Source organism: Monodon monoceros, unplaced genomic scaffold (genome assembly GCF_005190385.1).
Source record: "Monodon monoceros isolate NGI ecotype Baffin Bay Population unplaced genomic scaffold, NGI_Narwhal_1 Super_Scaffold_14, whole genome shotgun sequence".
NCBI classification, from domain to species: Eukaryota; Metazoa; Chordata; class Mammalia; order Artiodactyla; family Monodontidae; genus Monodon; species Monodon monoceros.
In genome coordinates, this window is record NW_021703770.1 from 74,149,567 (window position 1) to 74,168,528 (window position 18,962).

The 18,962-nt window shown below is 43.8% G+C and overlaps 1 protein-coding gene across 5 annotated transcripts in view; it reads left to right on the forward strand.

The window, feature by feature from the left end:
• Positions 1-18,962, forward strand: part of PCMTD1 (protein-L-isoaspartate (D-aspartate) O-methyltransferase domain containing 1) — a 59,755-nt gene that overhangs the window by 8,815 nt on the left and 31,978 nt on the right. For 2 of the 5 annotated variants that reach the window (XM_029222551.1, XM_029222553.1), the window contains exon 2: positions 17,763-18,192. The exons of 2 other annotated variants lie outside the window; for them this stretch is intronic. In XM_029222551.1, coding sequence (XP_029078384.1) covers positions 17,886-18,192 — 307 coding nt within the window. In that variant the 5' untranslated portion in view covers positions 17,763-17,885. Of the gene's footprint in view, positions 1-12,613; positions 12,691-17,762; positions 18,193-18,962 lie in introns of all 5 variants that reach the window. One more of the 5 variants, XM_029222552.1, reaches the window with a different exon arrangement.

Genomic DNA, 18,962 nt, shown 5'->3' on the forward strand with positions numbered 1-18,962 from the left:
CCGTGTACCCTGCATTGGCAGGCGGATTCTTAACCACTGCGCCACCAGGGAAGCCCCCTGCATTGTAGTCTCTTGATGACTAGAGTGGATTTTTAAATTCATGGTCACCTTGATACTCAAATACAAGAGCAGATTTTGGAACACATGAAGGTAGTTACTACAGTTTTAGTTTTAAGAAAAAGCCTGGCAGTGGTCTGTAGTGATTTAACATGTATTGTAAATACCACTGTGAAAGAATTACTTCAGATACTTCTAAACCATTTTAATGGTTTAATGGACTTGACTTTTTTCCTGCAAATAGAGTGATTTTGAACCTTTATTCTTTTATGAACCAGAGAAATTAGAAATGGCAAAAGAAAGATTTAGGCTTTTCTGCAGTGATTTATATAAATATCTGTATTGTAACTGTTCCTGAAATTGGTTTGATTCTGATGGAAAGGGAGAGATCACCATGGTCTTAAACTAGTTGAGCCGCCTTATTGTTTATGGCAAAAAAGCTTTTTGTAAGCTTTCTGTTTCTTGTTAAGGACTTGTTCAGTTGTCACTGTTTAATAATCCCTGGTTTTATTGTGCCTAGATAGTACATCCTGTATGTATTTGGGGCCACACCTGCATATGCACGTGCGCATGGACATCCGCGGCGCACGGCTCCAGGAGGCCCCATTCACACAGACACAGTGTGAGTGCCATTCCCTGCGCTGCCTCAGGAAGTCTCCTGTGTGCGACGGATGCTCCCTGGAACGGTGCAGTATGAGATGCTAATATCTTGGTGCTTTAACATTTTCACACTTTTGTATAACTTTCCCTTCATTTAATCTTTACAACAGCCTTGTCAAAGAGTGTCTTGTCTGGTGAGTATCATTAGTCTCATTTTATAGATGCATGAACTGAGATTCAGAGTTAGTTCCTTTTCCTGAATCTGCTGAATCTGCTTTCTTTCCTGTGAAATGATCTGCAGTCTTTAAGGACAGAGGGCTTGGTGCGAGAATAGACCTAGAACTCAAAGCCCGTTCTGCCTCCTAAGGAAGTTAGGTCATCCCTTTCCTTGGAAGTAATACTATTACACGGAGTTTTGTTAAGATTAAATGAATTAAAATGGCACCGCTTTATATGCAGTAAATGCTCAACTAATGAAAGTTGCACTAATGATAAAGGTAGTAATGCTTTATGAGTCACACACTGCTTTTCAAATATCATAAGATCAGTCGTCACTCGGCAGAGCGAGGGACTCGCACAGCAGTAGTGGCCATTTAAACGAGAGTCTAGCCTTGGGAGCAGCCTCGCGTCAGTATTGTGTGGGGGGTCAGGAGTAGCCAGGGAGCCGGGGCGCGGTCGCTGGGGAGCCACCTTAGGCTCGCTTGTCTTCCGTTCGTTTTTAGTGATAACACGCAAAGCACCACCTGTAGGGCAGTCTGTTTTTAAAAGGGTGCTCCCTCTTGGGGCCAACCTGGAATCATACTACATTAAAGTTTGAGCAATTTTGAATCTGCTGCAAAAATCCTGACAAGTACCAACAGCTGAGAAAAGGTGCCAGCTCTCACGTACAGGGTCTTAACTCATGCTGAACTGAATTTTTGTCAGCCCTCAGAATGAATCTGTGCAGTGGCTTCCCACTGTCCTAAAAGTAAGGGCAGGAATTGAGCAGGGTTGAGCCCTAAGTGGTTTTGAGCTTAGGCACAGCTTCGCCCAGTGGTGTAGCATATTAGGGATGCTCGAGTTTTTTTGTGATACTGCTCAAGGGTTATAGGACTGGGCATACGTTTTCATTTATAAAAAATGATTACATGCCTTAAGAATAACCAAATCAAAAAATTGATGGTTTTATTTGTTGCAGTGTTTCCAGTTAGTGCTTCAAAGTGAATTTCAGGGTCATCTTTAAAGTCCTTGTATAGTCGTCTGCAGTATAGTCATTGTTGTTTCAGGGGACTTCGGGTTGTCTTGGTGTGGCCGTGCCTTGTCTGTAAGAGAAAATGACTTCCGTGTTCCTTCAGGACCACGAGCTCTCTTGCCGCCGATTATCCTTGTGATCTCTTATTTTGTTTCCTGTGTCTTGGTGAGTAGCATGGATTCAGGCCCCAAGTGTACAGATTTAATTCCCTGTGGAGCAGCGTTTGGTTGTAGACTTTGGGCAGTGTGATAGACAGATAATGCCCTCTTCCCCAGGGTGTTCCTGCTTTAATTCCTGGACCCTGTCAGTGTGTTACCCTGTATGGCTCAGGGGAATTAAGGTTGCTAATTAGCTGACTTTGATAGGGAGAGTGTCCTGTATTACTGTGATGGGCCCAGTGTGATCACAGGGTTCCTTAGAAGTAGAAGAAAGAGGCAGAGTGAGGACTCAGCCTGACGTGGCTGGCTTTGAAGATGGAGAAAAGGGTCATAAGCCAAAGAAAGCAGACGGACACTAGACTTTTGAAAATGCAAGAGTAACCCCCCTTAGAGCCTCCAGAAAGGAATGCAGCCCTGCCTGCACCCTGATCTTAGCCCAGTGAGACCTGTGTTAGACTCTGACCTCCAGGACTATAATATAATGAACCTGTGTGGTTTTAGGCAGTTTCATTTGTGGTAATTTGTTAAGGCAGTGATAGAAAACGTATACAGGTAATAATAACACATTGTGATCATTTGATTCCTTAGTGAAGTGATTGCTAAGCAACCCCTTCCCCCAACAAAATGTTTAGATGACATTACAAAGCTGATAAAAAACTAGTACTGCTGTGTTTATTTTTATTAAAAAAATTTTTTAAAGGCTTGTTTAGAGCGTTTATATTAGTGTCATTTTTATTTATTTATTTTTGGCTTCGTTGCTGCGCTGGGGCTTTCTCCAGTTGCAGAGAGCGGGGGCTACTCTTTGTCGCGGTGCGCGGGCTCTAGGCGTGCGGGCTTCAGTAGTTGCGGCATGCGGGCTCAGTAGTTGTGGCTCGTGGGCTCTGGAGTGCAGGCTCAGTAGTTGTGGCACGTGGGCTCAGTAGTTGTGGCTCATGGGCTCTAGAGCACAGGCTCAGTAGTTGTGACGCATGGGCTTATTTGCTCCACGGCATGTGGGACCTTCCCGGACCAGGGCTCGAACCCGTGTCCACTGCATTGGCAGGCGGATTCTTAGCCACTGTGCCACCAGGGAAGTCCTACTGCTGTTTTTAAATGGGGGTGGTCTTGAGCCCTGCCAGGTGGGATTTTCTCTCATTTTTGTAGCATCCTGGAGATACCTCTGAGTTTTTGGAGCTTCGTCCTTTTTTTAATGACAAAAGTGGTGTATTGGGTAGGTGAATCAACATGGTGCACAGATGCTGTTGAAGTTGGGAGAACCACAAGTATGAAGACCGTCTTGAAGTTAGTTGTAGTAATCTAGCTAAAATTGATAAGGATGGTGATAGAATGGAATTTTCACTGAGAGCGGTGGGAGTAATTGAAGCGAGTAGCTGCCCTGCAGGGTGAGGGCTGTGTAGAAGGCTTTGGGTGTATTGTGTTTGAAGTGATGGTGGGGACCCCTGGCCCTGTGAAATTAATCTAGTAATTTATTAAATGCACTGGAAAATTTGTACTGAAGAGGAGGGTGACTTTGAATCAGCAGAGCAAGAGAAAGGAGAAATACATATCTGCGCTCAAAATCCTGAGGCAGTATGTTGGAGGAAGGCATGGACAAAATTAACAGCTATTTAAGTCGCTTTTCTGGCAGATAGAAGCTGGGGTCCTTGTGAATTTGCTACATGGAATCCTTCCAGTTTGGGGGAAGGAGTCTTATATTTGAAGAAGTTGTATATACTCTTTGTTCTCAGTAGGAAAGAAAGACTATCCCTCTGCATTCACTGTAAATAGACATAAGTAAATTTCTACCCTAGGCTCCCCTGCTGTAAAAAATGGAAAAATGACAGTAAGGTAGTTGGATAAGGTAAATTATTAGAGATTATTATTTTTGAAAAATTTTTTTTTTTTTTTTCAGTACGTGGGCCTCTCACTGCTGTGGCCTCTCCCGTTGCGGAGCACAGGCTCCGGACGCGCAGGCTCAGCGGCCATGGCTCACGGGCCTACCCGCTCCGCGGCATGTGGGATCTTCCCGGACCGGGGCCCGAACCCGTGTCCCCTGCATCGGCAGGCGGACTCTCAACCACTGCGCCACCAGGGAAGCCCGAAAATAGTTTTGTTCTTCCAGAACACGTATACCTCCCCACACAACACACATTAAAATAAAACCAAATGCTCTGTAGAAGCATAAGGATGTCTTTCTGGCTAGTCCTGCTCTTCTCTGGTGTTCAGTGTATCACATTTTTAGGGCACAGCAGCAACGTTTATATGGCTTATTTACCATTTTTTACTGTTGCTTTCTTCCAAAATTATTTTCTGCAAAATGAGTAATACAACAAATCCATTGAATTCTTTAGGGCCTGTTTGTATATTTAGTTTTCCCTCTGTGTTCCTACAACTCTGGGACTGCATTTTCCAATAAATGTTTTTTGATGGTCTTCTTTCGATTTGAAATGCCACTGGCTAGAAAAAGTAACCTTTACTATTGCTTATCTCTGGCATTTGTTTCAAGAATTTGGCTTTGCTGTTTCCCTGTTCCTTCATTCCTTTGTGGGTCTCTATTTTTAGCCTGCCTACCATGTCTACATGAAATTTAATGAGTTTTTCATTGGTTTTATTTTGTCCTTTTCCAGGTGTGCTAATAATTATTGAAGTCTATACAGGGGAAACAAGGGAACCAGAAAGATGTTGTGTTTCAGTTAACAAGCTCATGTTTAAGCTGACTCCCAGTAGCTGAGGCTACCAGGCATCCTTCTGTCTAAGAGTGTGACCCAGTGATGGATCTCCTGAGAAGGAACTTTAATTAATTAATTAAGTTTTGGCTGTGTTGGGTCTTCGTTGCTGCACCTGGGCTTTCTCTAGTTGCGGCGAGCGGGGGCTTCTCTTGTTGTGGAGCATGGGCTCTACGCGTGCGGGCTTCAGTAGTTGTGGCTCGCGGGCTCTAGAGCGCAGGCCCAGTAGTTGTGGTGCATGGGCTTCGTTGCTCTGCGGCCTGTGGGATCTTCCTGGACCAGGGCTCGAACCCGTGTCCCCTGCATTGGCAGGCGGATTCTTAGCCATGGCTCCCCCAGGAAAGTCCTCCTGAGCAAGAGCTTTAAGACGGCAGAATTGGCGCCTGCTGCCCTCAGACTCCTAGTTGCTGTTGGCCGTCTAACTTCCCTTTGTGATCATGGTGGACAGCTCTCATAGCACAGAAAAGCTGGTGACAAGTGTTTAACATTTTGCCAAGAAACTAAGATAAAACACAATCACATACTTAGAAGTTTTAAAAAAAGGGGTGGTCGTTGCAGGATATAGCAACTCACGTCAGATCCATGGGACTGTGGGTGTTTTGGCTGGCATAGTATCAGGGTCTCGTGTATCCTCAGTTCATTTTACTGCCTAACTGTCTTTCGTTCTCTGATGGACCTGAATGTAGTCTTTCTGGTTTTCAGGTTTGTATGAGTCTAGCTCGTACAGGAAAGGAAAACCACACGGTACTTTGAACAGGGAAAGTTTAATGTGAAGAATTGTTAGCTGTAATGGGATTGGCTAGTAAGTAAAGAGAGCCCTAAAGAATATAGAAACGGTATGAGGAGCAGCCGCTACTCCTGGGGCTGGGATTGCGCGCTCCAGGAAGAGGCCCGCCTGGCGCTGAGATCCAGGCCTTGTTGGGAGGGTGTCTGGCTCATTGGATGGCAGAGAAGTTGCTCTGGTGCCTTCTTGATGGAATTTTCTAGAAATCTGCTCTCTGGGGTATGAGGCAAAAATGCTAGAGAGGTGTTTCACCAGAGGCTGCCTTCCGCAAAGTGGCTAGGGCAGCCGCTGAGGGAGCCAGGTGCCGGGAACCCTCTTGCTCTGTGGGAGCCCGCCGAGACATGGCTGGGCTGTCCAAGGTCAGGAGCCCGCAGGAGGAGTGAGGTGGAAAGCCCGGGCGAGGGACTGAGAGGGACAGGAGGAGGGGCAGAGTAAGGGGGTGAAGACTTGTTCGTGGGACCTGTTCAGTCTGGGAAGAAAGTGGTACTGGCGGGTGTTAGCAAATTGTGGCCCGTGGGTTAAACTGGGCCTGCTGTCTGTTTTTGTGTAGCCTGAAAACTAAGAAGGGTGTTTACATTTTCAGATGGTTGGAAAAATACTAAGAGTACTGTTTCATGATGTGAAAATTCTATGTAATTCAGGTTTCAGGGGTCCATAAATAAAATTTCTGGGACATAGCCACACTATTTGATTTATAAGTTGTTTGTAGCTGCCTTTGCTCTGGAAGCACACAGTTCAGAAGTTGTGATGGAAACTGTGGCTTGCATATCCTAAAATACTTGCTCTCTGACCTTTTATAGAAAAAGTTAGCTCAAGGACTGGGGACACTGAAGGTTAAGTGTAGTGGTAGAAGGGTCAGCAAATTAGATGCAAGATGTGCCTGGAGAATGAAATAAGGATTCCCAGGGGCAGTGGGTGGGCAGGTCCTCAGACATGAGACAGTTGCTGTTGTTGGAGTTGTGGTGCTTGTTGAAGGTGCCCAGGATGATGGTGAGAGCTGGCGGCAGAGAACCTGCAGCTGAGGTGCCAGAGTCCCCACTGACACTGGGGGAGTGGACACCTCAGGGTCCTCAGTGTGTGGATGGGGAGATCAGTGTGCACAGATAGGAGAGTGGAGTGGGAGGTAGAAATGCACAACGTCTTCCGCACCTTTTCCAACAAGAGTGAAAAGCAGTCGCTGTCAATCTTCTAGGCCTTCTTAAACACGGAAGACTATGTATGTATATGTGTTTTCTCTAGCTTCTTATTTTTATATGTGTGTGTGTATATATACATGTATATGTGTACACACACACATATATATTTTATATGTATATATTTTAAACGCGTATCATGAGTTCACATTGATTCCTCCAGTTCCATCCAGCTCACGAGATATATCCTCGCAGTCTTGCCCCGATCTTTCCATGCTTTGGTTTCCCTCAGAAACACCGTAGGGTTTTTGAGATCTCATTGACAATTGGCACCTAACATCCACAGTATTTTATGTGTCTTTATTATATTTTATTGCTAGATTTCTATACATATGATGAATGTTTCTTGAAATGGAAACATGTTCTTTTGTGAGAGGACTAAGTAGGTCTGTATTAAATCATAAAAACAGCTGTTGAGCACATGGTGTGTGTTATGGAATGTTACAGGCAGTTTACGTAGATTATCCCATATATTTCTCACTAATCCTGAGGTAGTTATTATTATTAATATTGGGTTTACCATGTAGTAGCTGAGGCCTAGAGAGATGGGTTATGTGTCCTGAGGCCGCATAGTTGGGAAGCTGTACAATTAGGTTCCGACGCAGAACCCGCACAGTATCCTATGAGCCTTTATTTAAGTATAATTTTTATTTTAAAAGAGCACTTTGTTAGAATATGATTCATAATGAACATACAACTTGATGTGAAGTTATGATTTGATATACTAGTACTCATTCTACAAATGATCATTCTACAAATGATCCTTGTAAGGGTAGCAAAGAGTAAAGTGAAATTAAGTTATATTCCTGTTGATGTGGCTCCTGTTGATTTCTGACCAGAATTTCACATTGCGGAGGGTTGTGGCTCAGCACCGTAACCTCTGTGCCTATCAGAGTTCCTGAGACTAGGTTATCAGTTTTTGTTTATTAAATGAGGAAATCATCAAGTAAAGTCTTTTTGTGCAAAACACTTAAAAATTAAAATATCCAAATGTAAGGTAATACTATTTGCTTTGAGTAACTTTTTGTTGAGGGAACGTGTAGTGTTTTAAATACGCTGTTAATAAACATGATTTTACTCACCCATTTTGACTACTGTTTATAGTTTGAAGACCGGTCTAATTTCATTTTAAAATGAAACGGTTTCTTACATTACTAGAGATCTTTAGTTCTGTAAATTCATTTTAGCCAAGTTAAAAGTAAATTTTAAACATTTTTTCTGAAAATATGCTAACTATTTAAGAGACTGATTTCCTTGAGCAGAGACTGTGTGCACTGAAGCCATCCTTTGACATCCTTTCCTCAGTGTGCCTGTGTCGTGCTCATCTTGCCGGATTCGTGGTGAAGAAGTGTTCAGTGCAGGCTGGAGAGAGGTACTGAACTATAGTTGTAAAAGCTTTTGCAAGCATTTTGATTGCTTAGTTTGGACAGTTTTTTGAAAATGAGATTTATTAACTAAAGGAACCATGGATGACAAATGAATCATTTGAACTTAAAAGGTGAAGCTCTTAGCACTCACTTCAGAGCCCATGTAGCATTGTTATGATTGTCTTAGGACGACAGTTCATTTCTCAGAACTTCTTAAACTTTCTCTGGGTTGTGAGTAAAAATAAGGATAGAAATATTTGTCCCCATAAATGAAATGAAGCTATAGTATCAATGTGGTGTGTGTGTGTGTTTGCATTTCTCAAGGGTCTCAGACCTGCATTTCTAGTCATTTTATTTCTGATAATGTGAATATTAGTAGTAGTGCATGACATAAGATCTATGAATAAGGCTGAAATATCTCTGTATTTAGGAAATCTAGAACAATTTACTCTTTCTCAGTTGGTTTTCTTCATTCATATGGTACAGGTAATACCACCTGTTCTGAAATACCCTAAGGTAATTAGGATATTATGTGAGTTGGTACTGAAATATAACAAGGTGTTTTTGTTTTATGCAGCTTTTACTAGTGTCTGTCTATAGATAAAGTGGCCATCATGGACTTCAGAAAGATGCCATTTTATAGAACTACCATACGACCTAGCAATTCCACTACCGGGCATTTACCCTGAGAAAACCATAATTCAAAGAGTCATGTACCACGATGTTCATTGCAGCTCTATTTACAATAGCCAGGACGTGGAAGCAACCTAAGTGTACATCGACAGATGAATGGATAAAGAAGATGTGGCACATATATACAATGGAATATTACTCAGCCATAAAAAGAAACAAAATTGAGTTAGTTGTAGTGAGGTGGATGGACCTAGAGTCTGTCATACAGAGTGAAGTAAGTCAGAAATAGAAAAACAAATACTGTATGCTAACACATATATATGGAATCTAAGGAGGAAGAAGAAAAAAAAAAGGTCATGAAGAACCTAGGGGCAAGACGGGAATAAAGACACAGACCTACTAGAGAACGGACTTGAGGATATGGGGAGGGGGAAGGGTAAGCTGTGACAAAGTGAGAGAGTGCCATGGACATATATACACTACCAAACATAAAATAGGTAGCTGGTGAGAAGCAGCCACATAGCACAGGGAGGTCAGCTCGGTGCTTTGTGACCACCTAGAGGGGTGGGATAGGGAGGGTGGGAGGGAGATGCAAGAGGGAGGGGATATGGGGATAGATGTATATGTATCACTGATTCACTTTGTTATACAGCAGCAACTAACACACCATTGTAGAGCAATTATACTCCATTAAAGATGTTAAAAAAAAAAAAGATGCCATTTTATAATACTGGAAAACGGTAGTTAACCTACTTACATTCTTTATCTTTGCTTAATAAAGCACTTACTTAGACTTTTTGAAAGTTTTTAAAGGTGCCATCAAAATAATTTGATGTAATGACTGTGTCCCAGTTGAAAAAACGAAAACCAGAAAAGATAACCACTTGCTTAGAATCATACTGTGTGACGAGGCCAGTCTTTGCATTACACAGTACCTTAATATATAGAAAGAACATGTTTGGCGTGAGCTCAGCTTCGGGTTTATTTTATATCGTTATAAAATAAACTGAACAAATTAGTGGAAGGGAGCAGACACAGACCATCTGAGCTGATAGTAGCTTCCAGGCCATGGAGCTCTGCTTCGGAGTATTCTTGTATTTTTATTTGAATGTTGTCCTGTGTGACTGCATAATTTTTCAAATAAGCCCCACTTTGAAAGCGTGACCCAAGAGGAGCTGAAAATACGTATGCTTTTCTCTCATGCTTCCCCATCGATCTCATTACGTCCTAAGAAAATTGTCACTTAACGGACTGAAAGCGGACAGCACAGCTGCCATTTCAGTATTCTGGTTCAGACTTTTCCCGAGTTAGAGGAGGCAAACAACTTGCAGGCTGTGGCTCCTATGAGGATTGTTTTTAAGTGTTAAGGACTGTAGTATAGCACTTCTTAATACTCCTTGAAAAATGGAAAGATGTCAAGTAAATATCCTCAAACCTGATGAGGTTCTTCCCCGAGGATTGGTTTTGTTAGGTCACAGACACATGTGTGTAGTGAGGGTGTTTGTGGTCTACGATTAGGGCTGTGCTCAGTGACCACGGGCTTGCGTGGCAGTGGTAGAGGTTTGACAAGGCCGTAGATTCAGATCTTTGAGTAAGAGGAGAGGAGAGACTTCTGGAGCTATATGAAGTTCTGTAATTTTCAAAATAGAAAAAAAATTCAGATTGAGTTGCTTCATATCTCTTCTTTTAAAAAAATGTGTATTTCTTTATCCCCTCATGTCCTGTACCTTGAACTCTTCAGCGAGCCACCACCTACTGCTTCTTTGTCCATCTGTGAGTTCATGCCGTTGTCCACTGTCCCAGGTGGGGAGGAGGGGAGAATTAGAAGAATGAGGGGCACTGTGGGGAAAGGCAGCAGGGGCAGCTCTGGAGTCGTGGGGCTGAGAAGGTAACTGAGAAGCCCGCACCTGTGAATATAGGCATCTTAGCACTTGCTGAATGTCAGAGTATCTAGTGTGGACGCTTGAACAGTGGCTTATCAGTTTGCCTTTCTTCCTGGCGCTCCAGCTTCAGGGTTCACACTCTCTCTCTAGAATCCGTCTCACGGAGGCCACTCGCTAGGTGATAACTGCGCCAGATTCCAGAACTGGTGCTTCTTTGTGTTCCCTCTTTGGTCTTCTAGATTGAAAAATGGAAGTTTGGAATGTGCATTGTGTCATAGAAGTGAAAGAAAATGAAGTATTTACTGGATTTGTGTATTATTAGGAGCGTACTCTTTACTCTTCACAAATTGATGATGTGATTATTATTTTCCCCATTTTATAGATAGGGAAACTGAAGATCACAGGTTAAACAGTTTGCCTGAGGCTGTACAGTCATTAAATGACATCAGATGCTTAATTTCCCTCGAATCCAGGGGTCCCCAACCCCCGGGCTGCGGACCCGTTAGGCGGGCCGCACAGCAGGAGGTGAGAGGCGGGTAACCGAGCCAGGCTTCCTCTGCCGCTGCCCACCGCTCGCGCCCCCGCCCCCGTCCGTGGAAAAATTGTCTTCCACGAAACTGGTCCTTGGTGCCCAAAAGGTTGGGGACCGCTGTTCTAATCCATTCTTTCTTTGGAACCAAGAGTACAAAAGGGAGGAAAAAAAGGAAATGAGAGGTTGAGGAGAGGGAAGGAGATCTGAACTGAACATCTTTTCAGCTAAGAGAATGAAAGGTTCTTCGGAGTGAGAGGTCAGGAGCCTCTGGGTCAGCTCTTGTGTTTCAGGAGGGTCCATGGCTTGACAGACCGGATTTGCGTTGTGGCTCACCCCTGCCGGCTGTGAGCTTGTCTCGTGGTCTTTGAACTTTGTTCTTGTCAGTAAGATGAGGTTAGTGCTTCTTCGTAGGGATGCTGAAGAAACAGACTCCAGTGCCTGGTAGGTAGAGGTACACAGGGAATTGCATGTGTGTGTTATTAGTGGTAAAACAAGGGCAAGCTTTGCATTATCCTTGGACGTGGAGTTAATCAGATGTTCTCAGCAGCTTTTGGCATGGAGTAGCGAACCTTGGCTCACCCTATTTTTTCTTTTTCTTCCTTTCATAAGTCTCTATGTTTCCTCGTGTTTGTCTGTCATCATTGAGAAAGGTTCCCGTGTGGTTCTCTCTGTACTCAGAGCGGCCTTGGTCCACGACTCCCATGGCAAGATCCTTGAAGGCTTGAGGAAGAAAGAGCCTATGTTCGTGCCCTCCAGTAGTGTGTTCTCCTTTGTTTGGGTCACCAGTCTCCTTCCCCCAAAGCTGGGTGGGCTGCGTCCCCACCTGCGGGGACAGGAGCACAAGGAGTGACTGCTGGCCACCAGTGCCAGGAAGGCAGGGGGAGGGGTCAGCCTTCCGCCTGTTCTCTTCCCGCCCCTTGGCGTCTGTCTGCCACCGGCTTGCTTCCTGCCTCCTTTGACTTGGCTTTAACCTTCCATAAAACATCCCTGAGCTGCCTGAAAGACACCATGATGTTGAATGGAGCTGCCAGTAGTTCTTTCCCACTGCCAGGTACATAAAGTCACAGACCTAATTTTGAAAGCATAGGGCAAGCAGCTTTTGGAGCACTTGGAAATCATGTCAGGTGAGCTTATGTGAATGTGCCCTTTGCTCCTCCACCCTCAGGAGTGAAAACTGTTCTTAGGAGTAAGTGCCACAGCTTCCTTCTGGGACATAACTGCTTAAGCTGTTCAGTCCTTTATTCTGACACTTTGTCCTGTTCTACCTTTACCCTTTCTTCTTTTTCTCAGAATCCTTATTTTGCTTTTATTGTTTAATGCAGGACTTGAACACCCCTAAATTTTTTTTTTCTTCTTTGTTACAGACAATGGCAGGAGTGGGGCAGAAAAAAATTGTGATTGAAGTAACAGAAATGCTGAGGCACAGACGCTCATTTCTAGATAACTAAAACTCAGTTGTATTCAATGCAGGTTTAACTGATGCCAAAATAGCAGAGAAATCAGAGCCTTGGGGTACCTTAGGAATCAGAGAATTAGCCTCTTCACAGGTGAGGAAGTGATGTTCTGGAGGGTTGCCCAGAGCCATTCAGCAAAGTTATCAATGGGATCAAGGCTAGACCTTGGTCTCTTGACTTGTGTTTGGCACTTTTCCATGATAGAGATGGAATTATCTCAGCATTAACAACTGGCAAACACATTCCATGACCTAATGCTGTAATGGCTTTTTTAATACTGTTTGCTTTACTCATAAAAAATGAACTGTATTTCAAGTTAGGAGATTATTATTGTTTGCCTTACTCATAAAAAATGAACTGAATTTCAAGTTAGGAGATGATTGTTGAATTATCAAAATATTCACTACAGATTTAACTTGCGAACTCCTCATATGTACATTGATTATAATCAGTTTAAAATCTCATGGTCCAGTAGTCAGGGGATTGGTTACTTGGTGCATCTGTCTGATGGAATATCACGCCCCTGGATTTTGGAAGAATTTTTGATGGCATGAATAAATGCTTAAGACATTAACTGAATGTCTGAAATAATATATACAGTTTAATACCAACATTGTGTTAAAAAAATAAGAATATTGATGCTTAGAAAGTAAATAATAACAGTGACTCTTCAAAGGTTAGGCTTATCAATAATTTTTATTTTACTTGGTTTTCAGGTTTTCTGCAAATGCATATACTACTTTTATAATCAAATCAATGAATATTATAAAATGTAATTTATAATTATACGTACAATTTATATGTACTATGTGATTCATTTTTCACTCAGTTTTTCAGAACAATGTATATGATAAAATGACATCTTTGAAGCTCTGTAGTGTAAATTATTTATATTATGATCTCTTTTTTTGTTCCGTGGTTTTTCTGCTGTAGACTTATTTTATTTGTTAAATGTATTTTTATTCCTTAGGAAACTATTCTCCATGTGTCTTTATTGTACTTCTTCTGGTCTAAATAAATATATATAGCTGTCTTCATTTTTACCTTGTCAGTTTTGTTCAAATAATGCAGATACGCAGCTTAGAAAGTTAAGTGATACTACGAGCCTTGCAGACAAAGCATAGCAGTTCCTGGCTTCACCTGTCCCCCCCCCAGGAGGCTCACACTCCAGAGGGAACTTAAAAAGATAGCTTTTACGTCCTGCTACAGATGAAGGGTTAACTCCCATACCCCCTTTACCTCCCTCTCATCCTCCCAGTGTGGTTAAATGACTATTCAAGTTAAATCAGCAATCATGTTTTCTGTTATGACTATGTAAATATTGCCTTCCACAGACCAAATAATGTATTCCAATTCTAACAGTCCCTTTCTTTTACGGTTTTGGTTTTCCCTTAACATCCTGTTTGAGTCATTCAGTGCGCTGCTCATTGTCTGAAATCCTTCCCTGGCTTGCCCCGTCTGCAGGAGGAGGTCCAGGCTCCATGTGCTGTGGCCTGCGAGTTTGCCAGGCCCCTTGGTCCTTCTGGCCTCAGGAGCACTGCTTTCTGTCCCCGGGCTCACCTCTGCGGTGCTGTTTGCAGTGTTTGAGCGGGTGTATTGCCCCTGTCCCTTCTACATCCCGAAATGCCTTTACTGCTTTCTGCTGTCTCTGCTTCCCAGGCCTTCTTTAGGCAACTCGTGCGGTCCTTCCATCCCCTCCCCTCCCCCCACTGTGTCTGGGCTGGGTGCCCCCTAACACCTTGTGCAACTGCTGTGCCCTGTTCATCTGAGTTTGTAATCGTTTATGCCAGCTGCTTGCCACATGTGCTCTGGGGTCCTTGAGGTCTCCTAGGATCTTTTCAAGGGTCTGAGAGGTCAAGTACTGGGTTTTTCTACTATAACATCTGAAAACACCTAATGTTTTGCAAAACAGCAGGGCTTGTGGGAAAAATAGCGTTGGGGCACGCCACTCAAAGCCTGTGCAGCCAGCTTACCAGCAGAAACAATACCAATCCCAAGAAAATTTCTGGGACAGCTAAACCCCTACTGGGGTTTGCAGCTGGCATCACAGCCAGTCAGTCCTTCACAGCCTTAAACCCTAGGGTTCATCGTCCTCCTTTGACATTCAGGCCCTGGAAGACCATTTGCTTATGGGTTATCATTTTATTTGCATATAGATGTCATTTTTATTAAAATTAAAAAATCTGAACCTGGGTATAGGCTTCATTAGTCTGTTGTTTTAATTCAGGGAAAACGTCATACCATTTTTACATCTGCATCCACAGTCCCCCAGATCACTTGAAGACACTGTACCATCATTTAATTGTCTTACATAGGAAGGTACTCTATTCTAAGCTTTTCGCTTGAAGTCTTTATGAGCTGCTACGGTATGCCTTTAGTGTGTGGAAGCTTGTGCCTTCCTGTCACTTCAGAACACGAACATGTATTGTAAACCACCACACCTTCATTATCTCCACGTCATTACCGTGTATGCTGAACGTGTGAGCTCATTTGTGTTGAAGAAACATGCACTGCAGCAGGTTGTACCTCCTACTCCAGGAAGCCTTTCCTGACTTCCTCCCTCCTGCATAGCCTTTCAGCTTTCTGTTCAGATCTGTTTCTTTCCTACCAGACCAGAGAGAAAGGAGTCTGGGAAATCTGATTTTGCAGTTGGGCGCTACACGCTGTTGACAAAGGTGATGTTTTTTCCAGCCTTCAGAGTGCCTGGTCTGTTGCAGTAGATCTGAAACACAGATGCACTGCACTTTCTAAAATGGAAAAGTAATTTCCCTTGTTAATACCTGACTGACTCTGCTGCCTATAGTAGATGTTCCTAAACTGGCGTGGACTCCTGGGTCTCTAGGAACTCAGGAGCCTTCTAAAATTGTATGCAACACTTCTAATTTGTTTATTTTTTAATAGAGGGGAGTTTGTGATCAGACTCTCAAAAGGGTCCCCCCCAAAGAAATCACTGGCCTACAGGCTGAAGTCTACCCAGCTCCGTGTAATTTCTCTGCTCTCTTGACTTAGGCTGAGCTGTTTCCTCAGCCTGTAATTCCCTGACTCCCATTACTGTGTTGCACAGTCCATGCCCTTAGGAAAGCTTCCTTGATCCCGGGAGCCAGTTCCCTGTGGGCTCCGTGGGCTCCTTCAGCAGCGTCTGTCACGTGAGCTGTAGCTCCCCATCCTTTACGGACGGTTTCTCACTTGACAGCGGGCGTGCCAGGGCCTTCTTCCCAGGCTTACGGTGGCGTTGTGAGGCAGTACACAGATGGCGGCAAATGGCGGCAGTCCCTGCTCGCTTGGGTCTTCCCCTTGCCTTTCTCGCTGAGAGTGTGAGCTCCCGTGTGGTGCGGTCCACGCGTGCGTTTTGCTATGATGATTTTGGGTTAGAGTTCAGAAGGACCCGAGAAGGGTCAGGTCACTCTTCAGCCATAAAACAGAGCAGAAGGGAAATAATTTTTCAAGCTAGTAGATTACGGCGTTTCGGAAGAGCCGTGTGTAAAATGTCTCTGTGTAAAACGTAGTCAGAGCTGCTCTCTTCAGATCCTCAGCAAGTGCTGCCCGGGGGCGGCTGACGGCAGCCGCCGCAGCCCAGTGTCGCCAGCTTTTCTGTCGTCTCGGGAAGATTTTGAGGACCCGGTGAGAAAGCTATATAACCTGTGCTTAGAGGCCATGCTGTCAAAAACACCTCTAAATGGGGAATTCCCTGGCGGGCCAGCGGTAGGCCTCGAAGATCCCGCAAGCCTCACGGCGCGGCCCCAAATCCCACCACCTTTAAGTGCTGGAATCGCACCCCGCGCGGCGCGCGGTGCTTGAGCTGGAAGGGGTCTGTCCCCGTCCGCCTTCGTTGCGTGGCGGCTGCAGGACGCTCAGCTCGCGGGGAGGATGGCGCAGCGGGCCCTGGCCCTTTGCAAGGAGAGCGGGTGGGGACGTCGGAGCCAGCCGTTTGTGTGCGTGAGCTTGAGCGCGCTAGATAGGAGCGCTGCGCGAGTCGGCAGTGTTTCCCCTGCTTGGAGAGGAGGAGAGACAAGAGGGGCCCCGGCAGTGGGGCAGGCCCTGGGGGCGCGGCCGCTCTGTCCGGCTGCGGTCCGGCTGCAGTCCGGCTGCTCGCCTTCTCGCCAGTCAGGAGCGGACCGAGTGGGCTGTCAGAACTCTGGTTTTTGGCCATATGGGTGTTTTCGTTTCTCGCCTTCCCTCCCGCCTGATTTATCAATTCAGAAATTAATTGATACATGAATTTGCTTATTAGCGCATTGAATAAAGCTTAAATTGTGTATTGAATAGTACTATTGAAATTCTTATTTTATCAAGTTGCACTTATGTTTCCGTTCAAAGATGCTGAGTTTGACTTGTTAGAAGTTCATTGTACCTACGTGTGTATAACGTATGTTCTAAGGCTTAAACTATTAAAGTTGTTAACAAAATTTGTGGTCTCATTTATCATGACAGGGTTTACCAAACACAACAATCTTAATATGTATATTTACATATATGTATATATATTTATTTCTATACACACATTTTAAACATGTTCCATTTTGTATCCTGTGTTTAGGTAATCTATTCTTCTTTATGTTAACCTTTTGAATTTATGTGGTGCATTTAGGAATTGATAGTGGATGTTTAAGTTTAGGAACTTTAAATCCAGTAACTCGTGTTTATTTACCTGGGCTTTCCACACTCTGAAGAAGGCCACGTGGCTCAGTGATGGAGGGGCGTGGTCTCTGGAGTCGGGAAGGCCGGGGGCCACGCCCCAGCCGCGCCCCCTTCCAGAGCAGCCTGTCCACCATGGCAGCCACTGGCCACGTGGGGCTCTTCAGCACTTGGAGTGTGGCCAGTGTGACTGAACTTTTAATTGTATTTAATTTTAATTAATTTAGGTCTGGGTAGCCATGTGTGACTGTGGCTGCCATACTGGGCCTCACAGTATGAGGTGATTTAACTTAGTTCTGTGTCCCAGGTTTCCTGTCTGTACAGAGGAGATCAAACTTAAGCTGCCTTTTGTGGTGGTTATAAGAATAAATAAAACAATATATTTAAAGAGCTTAACTCTGTGCCTGGAACAGAATATGTCCTTGAGAAATGGTAGTTAGTTATAATGACTATTATATATTTAATAAGCTGGAATTACTTTCCTTTTGAGCATTCATTTAAACCTGTTTATTTTTATTCTTCCCTTTCAGGATTAATTTATTTTTGGAAATCAAGTGCAATATTAAAGGAAAACAAACCACACTACATTATTGGAAGCCATTTCTGCTAATTTTATTACATTTTACAGTTTATGGTTTGATTTGAATTCTATCATGGGAGGCGCTGTGAGTGCTGGGGAAGATAATGATGACTTAATTGATAACTTAAAAGAAGCTCAGTATATCCGCACTGAAAGAGTGGAGCAAGCCTTCAGAGCGATTGATCGCGGAGATTACTATTTGGAAGGCTACCGAGACAATGCTTACAAAGACTTAGCCTGGAAGCATGGCAACATACACTTGTCAGCACCTTGCATTTATTCAGAAGTTATGGAAGCGTTGAAACTTCAACCAGGATTGTCTTTTCTTAACCTGGGAAGTGGAACCGGATATTTAAGTACAATGGTGGGCTTAATTTTAGGTAATTTAATTTTTGTAAAATTCTATTTTAAAAAGTAAGCTGAGTTTGTATTACTGTTTATGATTTATAGGGTTTGTAACTTTGTGTACAATGTATGTTTGAATGTATATTCTAAAAGTAGTTACCTTCCGTAAGTGTGGAAACACAAGGTCATAGTAGTAATCTTGCCTTATTTTCAGCCCTGACCCTGATAGTTAGCTTTGCGTTCAGTCCTAGACTTAAAAAGTTCTTGGAACTGTTTTTGAACCCCCAGCCATTGTCTGTACTTAGAATTGAACAGTTGGAAGGTGGGAAACTCAGGAGTATCATGTAATCTACTTCAGGTAAAGTGTCCTGACAGCTGGCATCCTGACAGCTGGCATAGAGAGTTTGATGGCTATCAGTCAGTGCCCCATGGTGAAGGGGATGGTGCTGTGCTCTTGTTAGGGTGCAGGAGTCTGTGGGGTATGGAGGGTGTGGCACTGTGGGGCAAAGCACAGGACCGGGGAGAGAAGTGTGTATGTCATTAAGTTTCAGCCATCTCGTTGAATGTCTCTCTGCTAGGCCTTATTTCTGGAGCGAGTATACAGCAGTGATCAAAAGGGACAAATGTCTCTGCCTTCAAGAAGCTTACTGGGTGCTTACTACGAGGGCTAGGCATTGCTGAAAGCACTTGACATACAGTAACTCATTTAATGCTCCCAGTAACCCTGTGAAGTATGTATTGTCATGATTCCTGCGTATGTCGGTGAGTAAACCGAGGCACAGAGGTTCAGTAACTTGCCTAGAGT